This window comes from Mesoplodon mirus (assembly GCF_964341445.2).
Source record: "Mesoplodon mirus genome assembly, chromosome: 4".
NCBI lineage: Eukaryota > Metazoa > Chordata > Mammalia > Artiodactyla > Ziphiidae > Mesoplodon > Mesoplodon mirus.
In genome coordinates, this window is record NC_138979.1 from 101532582 (window position 1) to 101547819 (window position 15238).

The 15238-nt window shown below is 40.7% G+C and overlaps 1 protein-coding gene across 5 annotated transcripts in view; it reads left to right on the forward strand.

Moving 5' to 3' along the window:
* Positions 1 to 217: 217 nt before the first annotated feature.
* FRMD5 (FERM domain containing 5) overlaps positions 218 to 15238 on the forward strand; it is a gene marked incomplete at both ends in the record, with an annotated part of 356038 nt that continues 341017 nt past the window's right edge. For all 5 annotated transcript variants that reach the window (XM_082617375.1, XM_082617372.1, XM_082617373.1 and 2 more), the window contains one exon: positions 218 to 319. In XM_082617375.1, coding sequence (XP_082473501.1) covers positions 218 to 319 — 102 coding nt within the window. The remainder of the gene's footprint in view (positions 320 to 15238) is intronic.

The window sequence follows — 15238 nt, forward strand, 5'->3', positions numbered from 1 at the left end:
AAGAGGGCCGGGCGCTTGTTCTGGGCTGTGGGGAGGCGGTGGCGGAGAAGGAGGAGGAGAAGGAGGAGGGGCTGGGTCAGCAGGAGGCAGCGGCGGCGTCCGCGCTGGGGTGATGGTGCAGGTGCTTGGGGCCGGTGCGGAGCTGCCCGGCTGAGGGGCGCCTGGTCCGGGGTCCGCAGCGCCGCCGCGTCTCTCCCGGGGGCGGGCGGGCGGGAAGATGCTGAGCAGGTTGATGAGCGGCAGCAGCAGGAGCCTGGAGCGCGAGTACAGCTGCACCGTGCGGCTGCTGGACGACAGCGAGTACACCTGCACCATCCAGGTCAGTGCCGCGCCGCCCCGCCCGCGGGACCCCCTCGTCCCCCGAGTCTGGCCAACTTGGCCCGCGCCCGCGCGTCACTCCAGACCCCAACGCTTTGTCCACCCCTGGCTGCGGCGGACGGCCCCGGTGCAGGGAGCCTCAGCCTGAGCCCCAGTCCGGGGCTGGGCACTCGGAGCTCGGCGCTGCTGAGAGGCGAGTCCTCGCGTCCTGGACCCCCACCTCGTCCCCTGCCCTCTCCCGAGGTGAGGACGCTCTGTCCTGGCTCCTCGAGCCCGCCGGTGTGGGGAGCACCTTCCTCGGGCGTCGGGAGGGAGGCTCTTTCCCCGGCCGCCCCGTCGGGGGGCGCAGGCTTTGACTCTCCGGCCCGGCAAGGACGGCTGGCGGCTTTTCTTACATCTCTTTGGCTGGAAGGATAATGGTGTATGTCATAATTTGCACCCCCCCACCGGCCCAGCACTTGTGAGTCAGAGCTTTCAGAAGGTAGAATTGAACGCGTAGCCCATGCAGAGTGGCCTATTGAAGGGGATACCAGCCCTCCGGGCTTTAAAGACGTAGGCCCCCCTCTGGCCTTTCGCTCCCCAAATCTTATTCAGTTGGGCAATTCTGGGGGCCGTGAGGTAAAGATTTAGCAACAAGTCCCAGCGATTTGAGGGTTGGCGTTGGTGCGAATCGGTGACTTACAAAAAAACGCCAACAATACGATAAGGCTGCACAGCATTTCTTCAGAACCTGGTATTTTTGAAGGGATTTTTACAACCTCTCGCTATGTGGCACGTCAGGAGTAGTAGTCTTTCCCAGGAATGCGGTCACAGCCCTCTCCCTCCTTTATAAAGTAAGAGGTAGAAAACATTAACAATGCTCCGGTGTTTAGTTCACCAGCCAGGAGGATCCTGCGCTCACTGCCGAAAACTGCTCTTTCTGGAGAAGCAAATTGAGCTGGACCCAGAGGGTCTCACCTGATCCCTTGCCTTTGCAGCAAGAAACCCGAGAGGGCTTCTCACCTCAGATGTGGCAGACAAAAACTGACGGCCGGGGTCCTACTCTCTTTGTCTCTTTCCCCGCCCCCTCCCCCATTAATTTTTTTCGCTGACAATGCTCAATAGCGGAAAATAGCGGTGGGTGAGAAAGACGCTGGATAGTATATGAGAGCAAATGCTCTCTGCTGACTCCGTGCTCAGGTCAGCCTTCTCTCCACTTTCCTTATTCTCCCACCTCCAAAACCAGCTCTGGGCATGAGTGCTGACTGCTGCCAAAGATCTATGAGGGTAGGGAAAGAGAACAAAATCTCTTTTTCAGGCCACTTAAATACAGATTAAGCAGTCATAAAGATGCTATCCATCAAGTGAAAGGATTTTTGTAGTTGAATATGATATAGAGATGTTGTGTATTATTTCCTTACTGAATGAGTGCCATGCTACTTTTTGTTTCTATTGTATCTTTATGTGTCATGTACAGTTTTTTTTTTTTTTTTTTGGTGGGGGGCTCGGAGGAAACATGGATTGAGTGGGCATCCTTACCATTTGAATACATTGTGCAGAGCTTTTAAAGTCTTTATTCTTTTGTTTTAAAATTTAAAGCATTTACACAATAGCATATCAAGGGCAGTGTGAGATTTAGACTTCATGAGTCCTAAAGATACTTTTGGGGTATATGGTGAAATAAAATTTCTGGGACAGATCATTAACTTCTGCCAAGATATAAAGTACAAATGAAACACAATTCATATCACCTCTCCATTTAGTGGTAACCTTGTGGTTTTAAGGTATCACAACAAGGCAACTAGTTATTTTTCTCGGATAGTGGAAAACCCAGTTGGCTTATTGGTATTATAGTTGTGGGTGGTTTTTATTACTGTTGCGAAAAATATTTTTAAGTTGAGCAGGACTTATTGGATTTATGCTTGCTATATGCTACTATGGTTGTATTTATTTTCCTGCTGGTCTTATTTTACATTATTACAATTTAATATGTTATAAAAATTTAGGCCACTTAAAAAAATTAAGCTTGGTGTAATATGACCATACTGTAGTAAGTGTTCACTATCTAGATATGTTAATGATTGTGCATTGTGATTCTTGCATGAAATTTAAAAAACACAGGAATTCTAAAGTATATGTAATATTGTCATTCTTTGGCACTACTATTCTGAATTGCTTTTGTTTTTTACCCATGTGAGGAAATGTGGAAAATAAGACAATATTTTATGTGAAGTTAATATTTTGTGCATACACCTTTTTTTGAGAATTAGAGACTGAGCTTTTCTTAGCAACTTTTCCCACTTGTATATTTCTATTGTGTGTGTGTGTGTGTGTGTGTGTGTTTGTGTGTTGGGGGGTGGAGGGGGGAGAGAGAGAGAGCGAGCACGTATGCGCTTATTTGTCAGACACTGGGCACAGGGTCTTTTAAATCAGTATGTGAGCTACTTACTGGGTTAAAGCTGTATTTACAACATTTAGGAATTGCAGTACTGTATATTAAAAAAAATTGGTGATAATTTGACCTCCTTTTCCTAAAAGTATTGTATGGCATATTTTTCTTTAAATAAGGTATTTATTTTAGAAAATTTCAGTGCTTCTTGAGATCTTCAGAGACCACTTAGGGTATTACAGAATCAGAAGTGTATCACTGGGTTAGAGTCATAATAGCTACATTTGGTAAATTTCAGTTGTAGGAAATTCTGTCAAAGTGTTGGTCTTTCATATTGCAGTAGTTATACTGATCTGGCATTTAGGATGTGATTATTAAGGTAATGAAAATGCCTTATATCTTCTCAATGAAGGTTGCCACAGTTACCAGACTATTCTTTTATTCTTTCTGATATGCGAATGTAGTTGTAGACCATGAGAAATGAAAGTATACATAGGAGGGTTGTAGTATAATTGCTCCCCTGTGAAGAACATTTTTAACAGCTCCCTGCCAGTTTTGAAGGTCATTGCCTCATAAATTCAGATCTGGTCCATATTTTTCACACATCTGTTTCATTTAAGCACATATTTATTTACTTACCACATTTACTATCTTACTTTGTTATTTTATTTGGGAGAAAACAGGAAAAATGAAAAGGTTAGCTACTATCTTTGAACTCTCCGAATGGAGTCATTTAGGTGCTTAGGCATGTAATATCTAAAGAATAGATTTTTAACTATCTTTCAGGTTATAACAGCTTATAAAATATTAAGAATATATTCCAGAAATGCCAGTAGAAATATGTATTGAAAAATATATATTGCCAAGTCAGAATATTAATCAATTTTTTGGGGTTATTGCTGAAAAGTAAAGCTACCCTAGAAATGAATTTGATTTTACTGGGAACACATTAAAATAACAACTGATTAAGCAGCTAGGTTAGATTAGTTTTTGCAGTTAAATAAGGTACAACCATAAATGAAATGTGTGTGCAGAGGCAGTTCTAAGTGGAACCAAGATGTGGATTTGATTGTGGCTCAGCCATTTAGTAACTGTGGGACATGGAGTAAGGGAGAGAGTATTGAGGGAGAGAACAAATGTATTGATCCTTGCACCTGCCAGGCACTTCGCCTGTATTATTATCTCATTTACCTCACATCAGTGTTATGGATTGATTTTATACCCATTGTACCAGCTAAAGAAAATGGGATTGTAGATTGGTGGGAGAGCTTATATTTGTTGAATGGCTAACTATGTACTAGGCTTTGTGCTAGGTGCTTTGCTTATACCTTACATCAGCCGTTGAGAGGTAGGTGGTATTATCCTCATTTTACAGATGAAGAATAGTCCCAGATGAAGGAACTTGCTCAAAGCTAGTAGGTGGCTGTACTGTATTTAAACCCCAGCCCCTTTGTCTTTAAATCCCATCTTTATTCCCTCTATCCATTCTGACTCCTTAAGTTACTTCACCTGTCTGTACCTTAATTTCCTCATTTATAAAATGGAAATTTAATACTTATTTCACAGTAAAGAGAAAGTTATTTGGAGATATCACTACAAATAATAAGGAACATTTAAATAGACTAATATACTGTACTTACATTGTGCCTTATTCTATTCAGTTCAGAAATAGAATTGAGAAATGTTTTACTTTTTTAGAAAAATAATTTAACTTAAGCTGTAAGTCCCCGTAAAATGATTTCTGATTAATTTCAGTAAAATTGTGAAATTCAAGACTGGCATAACTGAAATCTTTATTAGAACTCTTCTTTAAAATCAAGAGTTCAGGTTTGCTTTTCTTCTATTCTACCAAGTCTTTGGCTTTAGAGAGGAATTTATTGCTTGGACCGTGATTTGTCTTTTCTAAGAACTTCTGCTTCTTGGTAAGTGGAATCCTTCGTTTCATTAATGCAAAAAGGATGTACTTAGAGAATTAGGATAATTTTATTCATAGAGAACAACACAAGGCTGTTGTATTTTCATGAATATTGGTTTTTAAAAACTTTATTTTAAAAAGTAATTATGCTGTCTCAGGATCTCTGTTACAATAGCAAGTCAGTTAGAATCTAATTCTTAAAACTAAGTTCCAAAATTAGCCTTCTAGGATCCTAAAAGCACTTGTATTCTGTTTCTTAATTTGTATATTAAAACATTTATTGTATAAAACTAATGCAAATCAGTCTTTTCAGTACAGAAGGTAAATTCTAGATGTGTATTTATGCTTTCATTCTTTTTCTTCTTGAAGAAGTCCTGTTTAACTAGTGTCATTGGCATCCAAGAGAAACCTAGATGCAGTCACTACAGCAGATTTTACTCAAGGGTATTTGTATGAATTTGCATTCTGTTAAATGCTTGGAATGAATATGCTAGATGAGGCAATTCAACATAGTGTACAGAGCATGTGATTTTGAGTCCTCTGTTTATACGTTGTCCAGAGACTTGTGTATCATGTCTGTGATATTAATATCATATTTTAAAAAAGGAATGTTTGCCAAAATAAAATCAGACGACCTGAAGGCAAAAAACAGTCATTTTTCGTATGTTTGTAGTGGTTTATGTATAATTCTTAAAATGTGTAATCCAAAATAAGTAGCAAGGCATTAGCTTTAGAGGCAATTTACCAATGATATAATAGTTACTATATTAAAATATTTTGGATTATTTTAAGAACTTTATTTTCTGATAAATTATACTTTAGAATTTATAAAGGAGAGAGTAAGAGGAAGCTATAAATCTTAAACCCTAAGAATTACAACACCTAGTTCAGTGCCTTACATAGTTCAGTAAATACTTTTTCTGATTCGTTTGTGCTACATGATTGCTGTGTTAACTACAACACTTTAAAATTTCTTCTGCCTGAAAACAATAAACATTTTCTAACAATTGTATAACCCTTTTTGTAGTTTCATCCCATCCCATTTCAAACCATTTTGCTGGGTAGCCCCTCTCTCTGGTGAGAAGTACAGTATGTAAATGTGGTTTATGAAACCTGCTAACTTTTTGCAGTTATCCTTTGTTGAATTAGTGGAGCTTCAGCCCACAGCTCCTATGATTTTTTTCCTTTGTCTGTTAGGATTTCAAGCCTTTCAGGTGCCCTCACTTCCCCCATCTCTGCAGGTTTAGAAGGCTTACAGCAAATGAATACTGTGTAGTACAGTGCTTCATGGAGCGTTAGAGGTCTGGCAGAATTAGGGTATTGAGCATACGGTTCACGACACAGCCACAGAACCCTCCTGCACTCCTTTGCTCCAAGTCAGTACTACATAAAGCAACCTCCTCACAGCCTCATTTTCTAACCTGTTGTCTGGACAGGAAGTGAACCATGCTTCCCAATCTGTTTCTAATTATGTCTATTTTATTTTATTATTTTTTAAAATAAATTTATTTATTTATTTGTTTTTATTTTTGGCTGTGTCGTGTCTTCATTGCTGTGCTTGGGCTTTCTCTAGCTGCGGTGAGCGGGGGCTACTCTTCATTGTGGTGCACGGGCTTCTTATTGTGGTGGCTTCTCTTGTTGTGGCTCACCGGCTCTAGGCGCACGGGCCTCAGTAGTTGTGGCTCACGGGCTTAGTTGCTCCGCGGCATGTGGGATCTTCCCGGGCCAGGGATTGAACCCGTGTCCCCTGCATTGGCAGGTGGATTCTTTTTTTTTTTTTTAACATCTTTATTGGAGTATAATTGCTTTACAATGGTGTGTTAGTTTCTGCTGTATAAGAAAGTGAATCAGCTATACATATACATATATCCCCATATCCCCTCCCTCTTGCGTCTCCCTCCCACCCTCCCTATCCCACCCCTCTAGTGGTCACAAATCATGGCAGGTGGATTCTTAACCACCGTGCCACCAGGGAAGCCCTATGTCTATTTTAAGTTGAATTCATCTTCTCTCTAATAGCCTCATCTGTAACATTCTGTTGGACTCTGCAGATCCTGTTTCTTGGAGCAGCCTCCTGTGGGTCACTCTTCCTCAGCTGTGCCTAGCCAGAGCTTGTACAAGAGATGTGAATATCATGGAGGATTGGCAGCAACCTCATAGCTTCTGTATCTCACCTAATGGTGCTCAGGGAGGAGGGTGCTGCTCTCCAGGAGGCCCAGTGGCAGTTGTTGCCCCTCTGTTTTATGGCCTTGATCCTTGGGGCTCAAGCCAACCACCTGAATGGTTTTCTTATGCAGCTGAGAAATTTGGAGAGTACTGAAGCATCTCCATCCTATGCTGTACAGTGAATGGTATTTCCCCTAAGAAAGCAAAACACCTTGTCATACGTCTATCCTAGCCATTGAAGCAGGCCTTCTGTTCCTTTAAGACCCTAGGCCCTGGTGGCCAATAGAACTTTTGAAGCTTTTACAAACATTTTACATATAGTAGAGCCAAAGATAGACTAGGGAGAGCAGTTTCTCTGAGAGGATAATCCCCAGATTTAAATTATGGACCTCTTGCCTCCCAAGGCCATCACGTGACACTCATTACTGTGGTCAATATTTTGAACAAGATAGGCCCCTGTATTGGTCTTTCACCAATTATAATTTACTCTTTCTAAGGATGGTGTTTTACTCTGTGGTCTTTCCAGCTTAATTGCATCATATCCTAGATTTGGAAGGTAGGAACTTGTGAGGAATCTTAGGTTCAAACTCTCTAGGCTTTTGCTTGCTACCGTCAGAGTAAACATCAACTGTGTGAATCAAGTCCTCTAAGGAGATCCTTCCGTGCCATGCTCATACAGGCAAAATAATTGGGCCACATGCTTGGCAACCACTGAGTTTGTGTACAATAGCTCCATTCACTTGTCTACAGAAAACACCCCTTTGACAGTGATTATAGCTTTCATCCCCCTCCTCTACTTCTGACTCCCTGCATTACCATGACCTCATCTGTTGGTCTGTATTTAGAGGCACTCTGGACCACTCCAGAAATGCTTTAGGACTTGTTCTTGTATGTTAAAGATCATCTCAAGTTAGGCAACCACTGCCCACCAGGGGAAGCCATTCAGGATCAGGACCAAACCTAGCTATTCTTATGCCTTATTTGAGCCATCTTACTGTGTCACAACTCAGGGGTTTTCTTCCTTTTGTAGAAATTGTGAACCGTGTTAAAAGCAAGGAGAATAGAGTGGGTGGGTTAAACCTTCTCAGTGGTTTAAAAGTGTGGTTCCTGGATGAGGAGCATTAGTTTCACATGGGTACTCATTAGAAACGCAGATTCATGTCCCCACTGCAGACCTGGCAAATTGGAAAGTTGGGGCCTGGAACTCATCAGTTTAAGTCTTTCAGCTGAGTCTTATGCTTGCTGAGGTTTGAGAATAGCTACTACTTGGTCACACAGATATTTAGTAGATAACATTGATGAGTATTGTTGATTGGCTGGATATAAAAAATGAGGGAGAAGGAGAAGCCAAGAGTGAATCTCATATTTCTGACTTTTGATTTATTTCTGAATGGCTTTAACTGATTCTCTACCCTTAAAAGGTAAAAAGTTATTTGCAGATATGCATATCTGTCTTCAAGTGGGCAGGATTCTAAAGATGGTTCATAATTCCAATTTGATGCTCTTATATTTATTGGTTAGTTTTATTTTTGTCTTTCCTGACCTACAAACAATATGGTTATTTCATATTTGTATACTGTTTTTCAAAGAAATCTTCACAACTTAAAGCACTGGGGGAATAGGAGGAGTAAAGCTCCCTGTCGTCCAAGGACTTACAATCTAGAGTGAGATCATAAACATGTAAATAGCAAACTATGAAACATGACAGAATTCAGGGCTAGGACAAGGTGATATGCTGTGGCAGTGCACATGTGGGGGACTTGAAATTAAATATTTCTCAAAGGAGGTGAGATTTGAACTAGGTCATGAAAGATTGCCAAAAGCAGAAAATGGGCTGTGCGGATGGGTAAAGGGCATTCCAGGCTAAGGTAACAGCAGGCTACTTCTAGGTAGAAAAGCTAAAAATGTAAAGCCAAGTATGCTTAGTCTTTCCTTTACTATGTTGATTTGACTTACTCTGGTACAGTTGAGTCAAACGACAGAAATCTACTTGCCTAGGAAAAATTACTGTCAGCAAATTTCAGTCATTCTTGACGTGCTCAGAGGAATCAGTCTAAACTAAAAATAAATGCATAAAGCTGGCAATGAATTAAATCTAATTCCAAAACTGTGTAACACAAATTAAGATTTTTCACAAAGCAATGGCATCATATAAAGAAAAGGTAGATTGGGATATCAATCTTAATTCTGTGACTGCAGCAACTAAGTATGAATTTTATTTTCAAGGGACGTCATGTCTGGCATCAGTTTAGTTATCTGACAAAAAAAGAGGGTATCAAATTCCAACATTCAGCTGTTGTTTGAAAATCCTTTGACTGATACAGTGTAGCCTAGATTGTGCATTAACAGTTAGGAAATGTAACCCGTGGAGCCCTAAAAGGCACTTTTCAGCATCTCTATTCCCAAACCTAAGTGGCCACCCAAAATAGCTTTTCTGGAGGACAGAGGAGTGCTTCCCTGGATTCTCCTGTGAGCTGCTGCCTGCTGGCTCCAAAGTTCCCAGCCCTACACAGGGTGCACTTTTAGCACTCAACACAGTGCCAGGATGGAGCTTAGGGGATGGGAACCTCCAAGAAAGCACTGTTTGGCATTTGGGCAATCAATGTTCGGCAGAATGCCAATGCTAATAGGTTATTTTGCTCTGGAAGAGGAGAATAAGGAGGGATAGTCTAAAGACTGATGAATAGGGGAATGACTGACAATACAAGCACTCCATTTTGTTGGCGAGTTTAAGGAGGCTTTCTGTGAAATGGTATTATGGGAGCCAGTTAAATTAGCAAAGGCCCACAGGCCCAAGGCCTGAAAGAAATAGTGGTACCTCAAAACAGCATGCCCTAGGGCACACTCAAATGTCTGGCCACTTTCATTGAATTTGTGGTAGGAAAAAGCCAAATCATTAGGAATCTTCTCAGTCTGGTACTCCCTCCAGGCACTGCATAATCAGGCAAATTATCCTTTGCCTCTAGGCAGGTGCACAGCCTTATTTCTCTATAGCTTGATTTAACTCAAGGGCCTCTAGTCTGGGTCCTAGCCTAATTCTGAGGACACCTAAGTGGAAGAGTTGGCTTCAGGAGTCCCAGAGGATTCCAGATACTCTAGTGAGGAGGTGCTACTAAGATTCTCGTTTTGTCAAACATGAGCCAAGCAGGTAAGAACATTGATCACAACACAAGGAAGCAGAATTAATCAATTCACCTAAGGATCTCAAGTACTTCTAGGGGATAATTGAGGCTGGAGAAGGCATCCAGCCTGCCCTCTTTCAGATTTTTGCCTCTAGAAAAATCTAAAGCCCCTGGAGTTATTACGGAATTGGAGGTTTGTAGGTCCGGAGGACCTATGGACTGGCAATGATGCGTGGGATGTTATAAGACATGTTGAACCTACAATTTCGTAGTAACACTCATCTGTACAACAGAATATCCCATCAGCTCTTTGGGAGGCCACTCAGGAAATTTGGCTGTTGAGAGATAAAAATCTGATCAAAACAGAAGGTAGTTCCAGTACTACAGTGCAGCTTCTTCAATCTCTGTCCAGTTTCAGGTTCTGGTACATGTGAAGTAGGTTAAAAAAAAGAAGTGAATGAGAGTTTGCTTGGTATAGCTGTAGGACATAAGTTACTGAGCTCACTATTGTAATGTCAGGTTTTATAAGCAGAATAGCTAATCAACACTTTCTTTGCTTATTTTTAAATACACCTTGGATAATTTAGACAAGCTTGTTTAAATGAATACCCATAGTACAGAAAGCACATCTAGGAATTGTCTACTAATAATTTTTATGGTAAAGGAGAACACATATTACCTGTATTCCAATTTTTGATTTTGGGAATACTAGACAGTCTGATTATTCTAAGGAGACAGATAGAATGCTATTATATTGTCTTGCTGCAAATTAGATCTTTCAGTGTGTCATTATAAAATATTATGGACTATTCCTACTAATAATGTATCTCATATAAGATACCTTTAGCTTCTGGTCAAAAGAAAATGACAAAAGAAGTAGAAAAACTTTACTTTCTCTTCTTGGTTTCCACAATTTTATTTCCTACCATCTTTTCTGACATGATAGCTCTTCTGTCCATCTCTTATTATGTCCTCTGTTTTATGCTGATTTATACTTTGGGCCATTCATTTAATACAGTCTCTTATCACCGCTTCTAATTGGCATCACTGCCAAGTTATACCTTTGCTTATGGTCAGATTCTTTGTGTGGTGGCCACACCTTCTGTTGGTGGGGGGAAGTGTTAAAAAAAGATATAATCATAGCATATGTATATATACACTGAGGCATAATGTGATCCATATCCTTTAATTTCATTATTTAACACAAAAGTGTTGTATATTTTAGTTAATTGGAATTTGAGACAATACAAACAAATGAAAGTCTGTATTGTATAAAATGGTATCTTGAGGCTGGGCTGAGTATTATATGTTTAGAGTTTTCTATTAACTTTTTTGCAGTTTTTTTATACTTAATGGATTAATAGACCTAATGAGACTCTATGTCTACTGTGACTTCAGGTCTGGTTCTTAGGGAATGGGTGGACATGGTAGGGCTGCCCATGACCAGGAAAGTCTTTACTCTGGACAGCTAAAATCAGTGAAACTGGATGGAGAGTTAAAATAGTCGACTAAAGGAAGAAACAAAAGATTAAAACCAGAGAAACAGTCGGGATAGAGCAAGATGAGCCTTAAGCAGAAATACCTGGTCAGAATTTGGAGGGAGGATCTGGAGAAGAAAGTTGGGGATAATGAAAGAACATTGAAGATCTGTGGTTTGGCCAAAAAGTTTGTTTGGGTTTTTTCTGTAACATCTTAAGGAAAAACCCAAATGAACTTTTTGGCCAACCTGTTATTTTTTGTTGTTGCAGCTGAATGTGATAGAAGAGCTTAATGGTTTAAAGGAGGCCTCTGGGCTTGGCCCCCATGTGGGGGTGATGTTTAAAATATTCAACAATCAATGAGTCATGGTGAATACCTACCTCACTGACCAAGACTCTGCCAGAGGGCACTGAAGTTGGGTCTAGCGCCCTGTGCTGCGCCAGACACTAAATATTTAGTGCTGAATCATGGGAGGTGGGGTTGGGATTGGTCCCAGGGCAGAAGGGAGAAGCCTCTCAGGGCAGAGGCTATTTGCCAACTGATAGAGAGAGATTTCAATTTTAATGACCGGCATGGTCTTATCAATAGCACACCAAGCTGAATTCACTCATCACTCCCTTAGGCTTCTTCTGTTATGTGGGATGAGATGGGAACTTCCAAGAGGCCACAAGAGCTCAGGTGTTTCTGAGGTAAGATAGGGATCTGGACGAGTTCAGTTTTCCTCTTTGGACTCTAGCCTCAGTGATGGCAGAGCTCCTACATTGCCTTCCCTGGCTCTCCATTTGTGCTTGCCAGATATGGGGTCCTAAAGGTCTAAGTTTTACCCTCCTGCGGAGTGGTGAACGAATTCTGACCTTTCTCATGCTTCCAAAATGCAACTCTGATCATTTTCTTTTTAAAATCCTTCAAGCTTTTCCCATTGCCTACTGGCTTACAGCCTTTTAGCTTGGCATAGGAGGTCTTCCATCATCTCTCTGCTGCCTCCCTTCCAGCCTTGTCTCCTATCATCCTCCATATGCATTTTCTCCTCCTGCTGCATGAATCATCAGCCTCTCATTACCTCCTTATTCCAGGGTAGACTCACTCCCCAGTGTTGCTAGGCAGTGCCTTGGGGGGCCTTATTGTAGCACTTACCACATTGAAATGTAAATGTTCACTTACATGTCTTCCTCTCACTAGACTGTGAACTGTTGGAAGGGCACAGATTATATCTTTGTACAGTTAGTAGGTAAGGTCTCATGTTGGGGCCCAACAAATGTTGGTAATAGATGTGCATGAATGAAAATGTTATCTCTGATAAAGGGGATTATTAATAATGCAAATGTAAGGTTACCTCTGACTTGAACTAAATAGATTTTTAAAAATGAACAGGGATTTCCCTGGTGGCGCAGTGGTTAAGAATCCGCCTGCCAATGCAGGGGATGCGAGGGTGAGCCCTGGTCCGGGAAGATCCCACCTGTGGTGGAGAAACTGAGCTCATGCGCTGCAAGTACTTAGCCTGTGCTCTGGAGCCCGCGAGCCACAACTGCCGAGCCCGCGTGCTTTAACTACTGAAGCCTGCGGGCCTAGAGCCTGTGCTCCTCAACAAGAGAAGCCACCACAATGAGAAGCCCGTGCATCACAAAGAAGAGTAGCCCCTGCTCGCCGCAACTAGAGAAAGCCTGCATGCAGCAATGAAGACCCAACACAGCCAAAAATAAAATAAACAAATAAATTTATTTAAAAAATGAACATATCAGATTTTCTGGTCTTTAGAGATATGTTATGGTGACTTCAAAAGGTGGTGATTTAGTGGTGATGGTTGCACAACTCTAGGAATATACTAAAAACCTCTGAATTGTACACTTTAAAATGGTAATCTTATGTTGTGAATTTTATCTCAATTCACACGTCAATTTCTTGGTTTTGACAATGTACTGTAGTTATATAAGTTACCACTGGGGGAAGCTGGGGGAAGGACACATGCAACATCTTTAAACTATCTTCACAATTTTTCTATTATTTTAATAAAAAGTTTTAAAGAGTGATTAAATTAGTTTTCCTGAGCAAATATGTTTATTATTTAGTTAGGATTTATGGTTTAGAATGACTATAGAAAGTTTTCTCACTTGATTAGGATCCAGCTACTATTTTTTTTTTTTTTTTTTTTTTTTGCAGTACACGGGCCTCTCACTGTTGTGGCCTCTCCCGTTGCGGAGCACAGGCTCCGGACGCACAGGCTCAGCGGTCATGGCTCACGGGCCCAGCCGCTCTGCGGCATGTGGGATCTTCCCGGACTGGGGCATGAACCCGTGTCCCCTGCATCAGCAGGCGGACTCTCAACCACTGCGCCACCAAGGAAGCCCCCTAGGATCCAGTTACTTTACAAAATTATGTAGGATTATTTATAAGTAGATAGATACATTTTGACATATGATACTTGAAAATACAGTAAATTCAATTATATTCTAATAAGATAAATTAAGGGTTTAGAAATATCTCAGTAGTCTTTTTTGCATCCTTTTTTTCTATGATTTTCTGTTCCTCTCCTTATAATGTTTCCCTGACATAATTAATTACAATTAAAATGAATCTACTGACAAATTATGCATATCATAACATGGTGCCATTCTTATGTGTTAGAGTTATGTAATGACCATATTATGTATCTTAATTGTAATATGTGTTAATTGATCCATTTAAAAATTTATTGAGTACTTAACTGTGTTTCTGGGCTCTGTGATAAGCACTTTATATGCATTCTTTCATTTAATCCTACCTATTTAATAGAAAATATTATTGCCCCTAGTTACAGGTGAGTACAATAAGGCTTAGAGATGTTAAATAGCTCCCCCAATGTTACACAGCTAGTCAGTGTGGGAGCTGGGATTTGAACATGGGTCTCTGGCCTCAGAGTTGTTCTTACACACTGCTGTGTGATGAAGCAGGCAGTATAGTCCAATGGGGAAAACACTGATGTTGGGGGGTTAGGAGACCTGTGTTAAATGCCTGACTCTGAATGGTTAACTTTGAGGCCTTGAGCAGGTAACTTAAGCTTTAAGATGCAACTTAACCTCTCATCTGCAAAATGAGGAGGCTCAAATAGAAGACCCCTCAAGTCTCTTTTAGCACAGACATTTGTCCATGGCTCAGTAGTGTTTTTCTTTGTGCTCCCTCTGTGAAGGATATTCTTTATAAATGCAAATATTCCTTTTAAAGAAAGATGTCAAAAAAGAGGTTGGTGACTGCTTCAGTCTATTATCTGGCCCTAGGTTTTGCAGAACACAAAATATGGTTTTATCTACTCATTCAACACATTAGATTCTGGGGGATTGACTCATGCTAATCAAAGTCATAAGAATTTTTTTTTTTTGTAATCCAGAATCTGTTAATTATATAGTAGGGTACTGAATACTAGTTTCTGTCATTGTAGGCACTTCTTTTAGCATCAGAGACTTTGGAAAACCAAATTAAAAGCTTTTTTGGAAGGCAAAGAAAATCAAATGGTTTTGAGGGATATTCTTCTAGGTTGTGTAAAAGCCTTATAAATTATCTCTGCTCCATACTAGAGTTCTAGTAATGATGTATCTACCAGAATCAGTTTTTCTATCTCCCTTGAGAAGTACTTACTAAATGCTGATAAAGTCTTCTCCTTAGCCCTCCCCCACTTCATGCAGATTATACATTAACATGTACATATGTTAATAATACATCTTCAAATTTTCTTTTTTTTTTTTAAAGTTATATCCAGTCTAGAGGATACTCTGTTTACTTTGATTAGGCTTAGGTGTTTCTCAGGACTCTACTTGAAATGCCATTTTCCCCCCTAAGTTAGTGGACTTGGCCAGAGAACTTTCTTTAATTTTGTCTGTCTTTCAGAGGGAGGCCTTT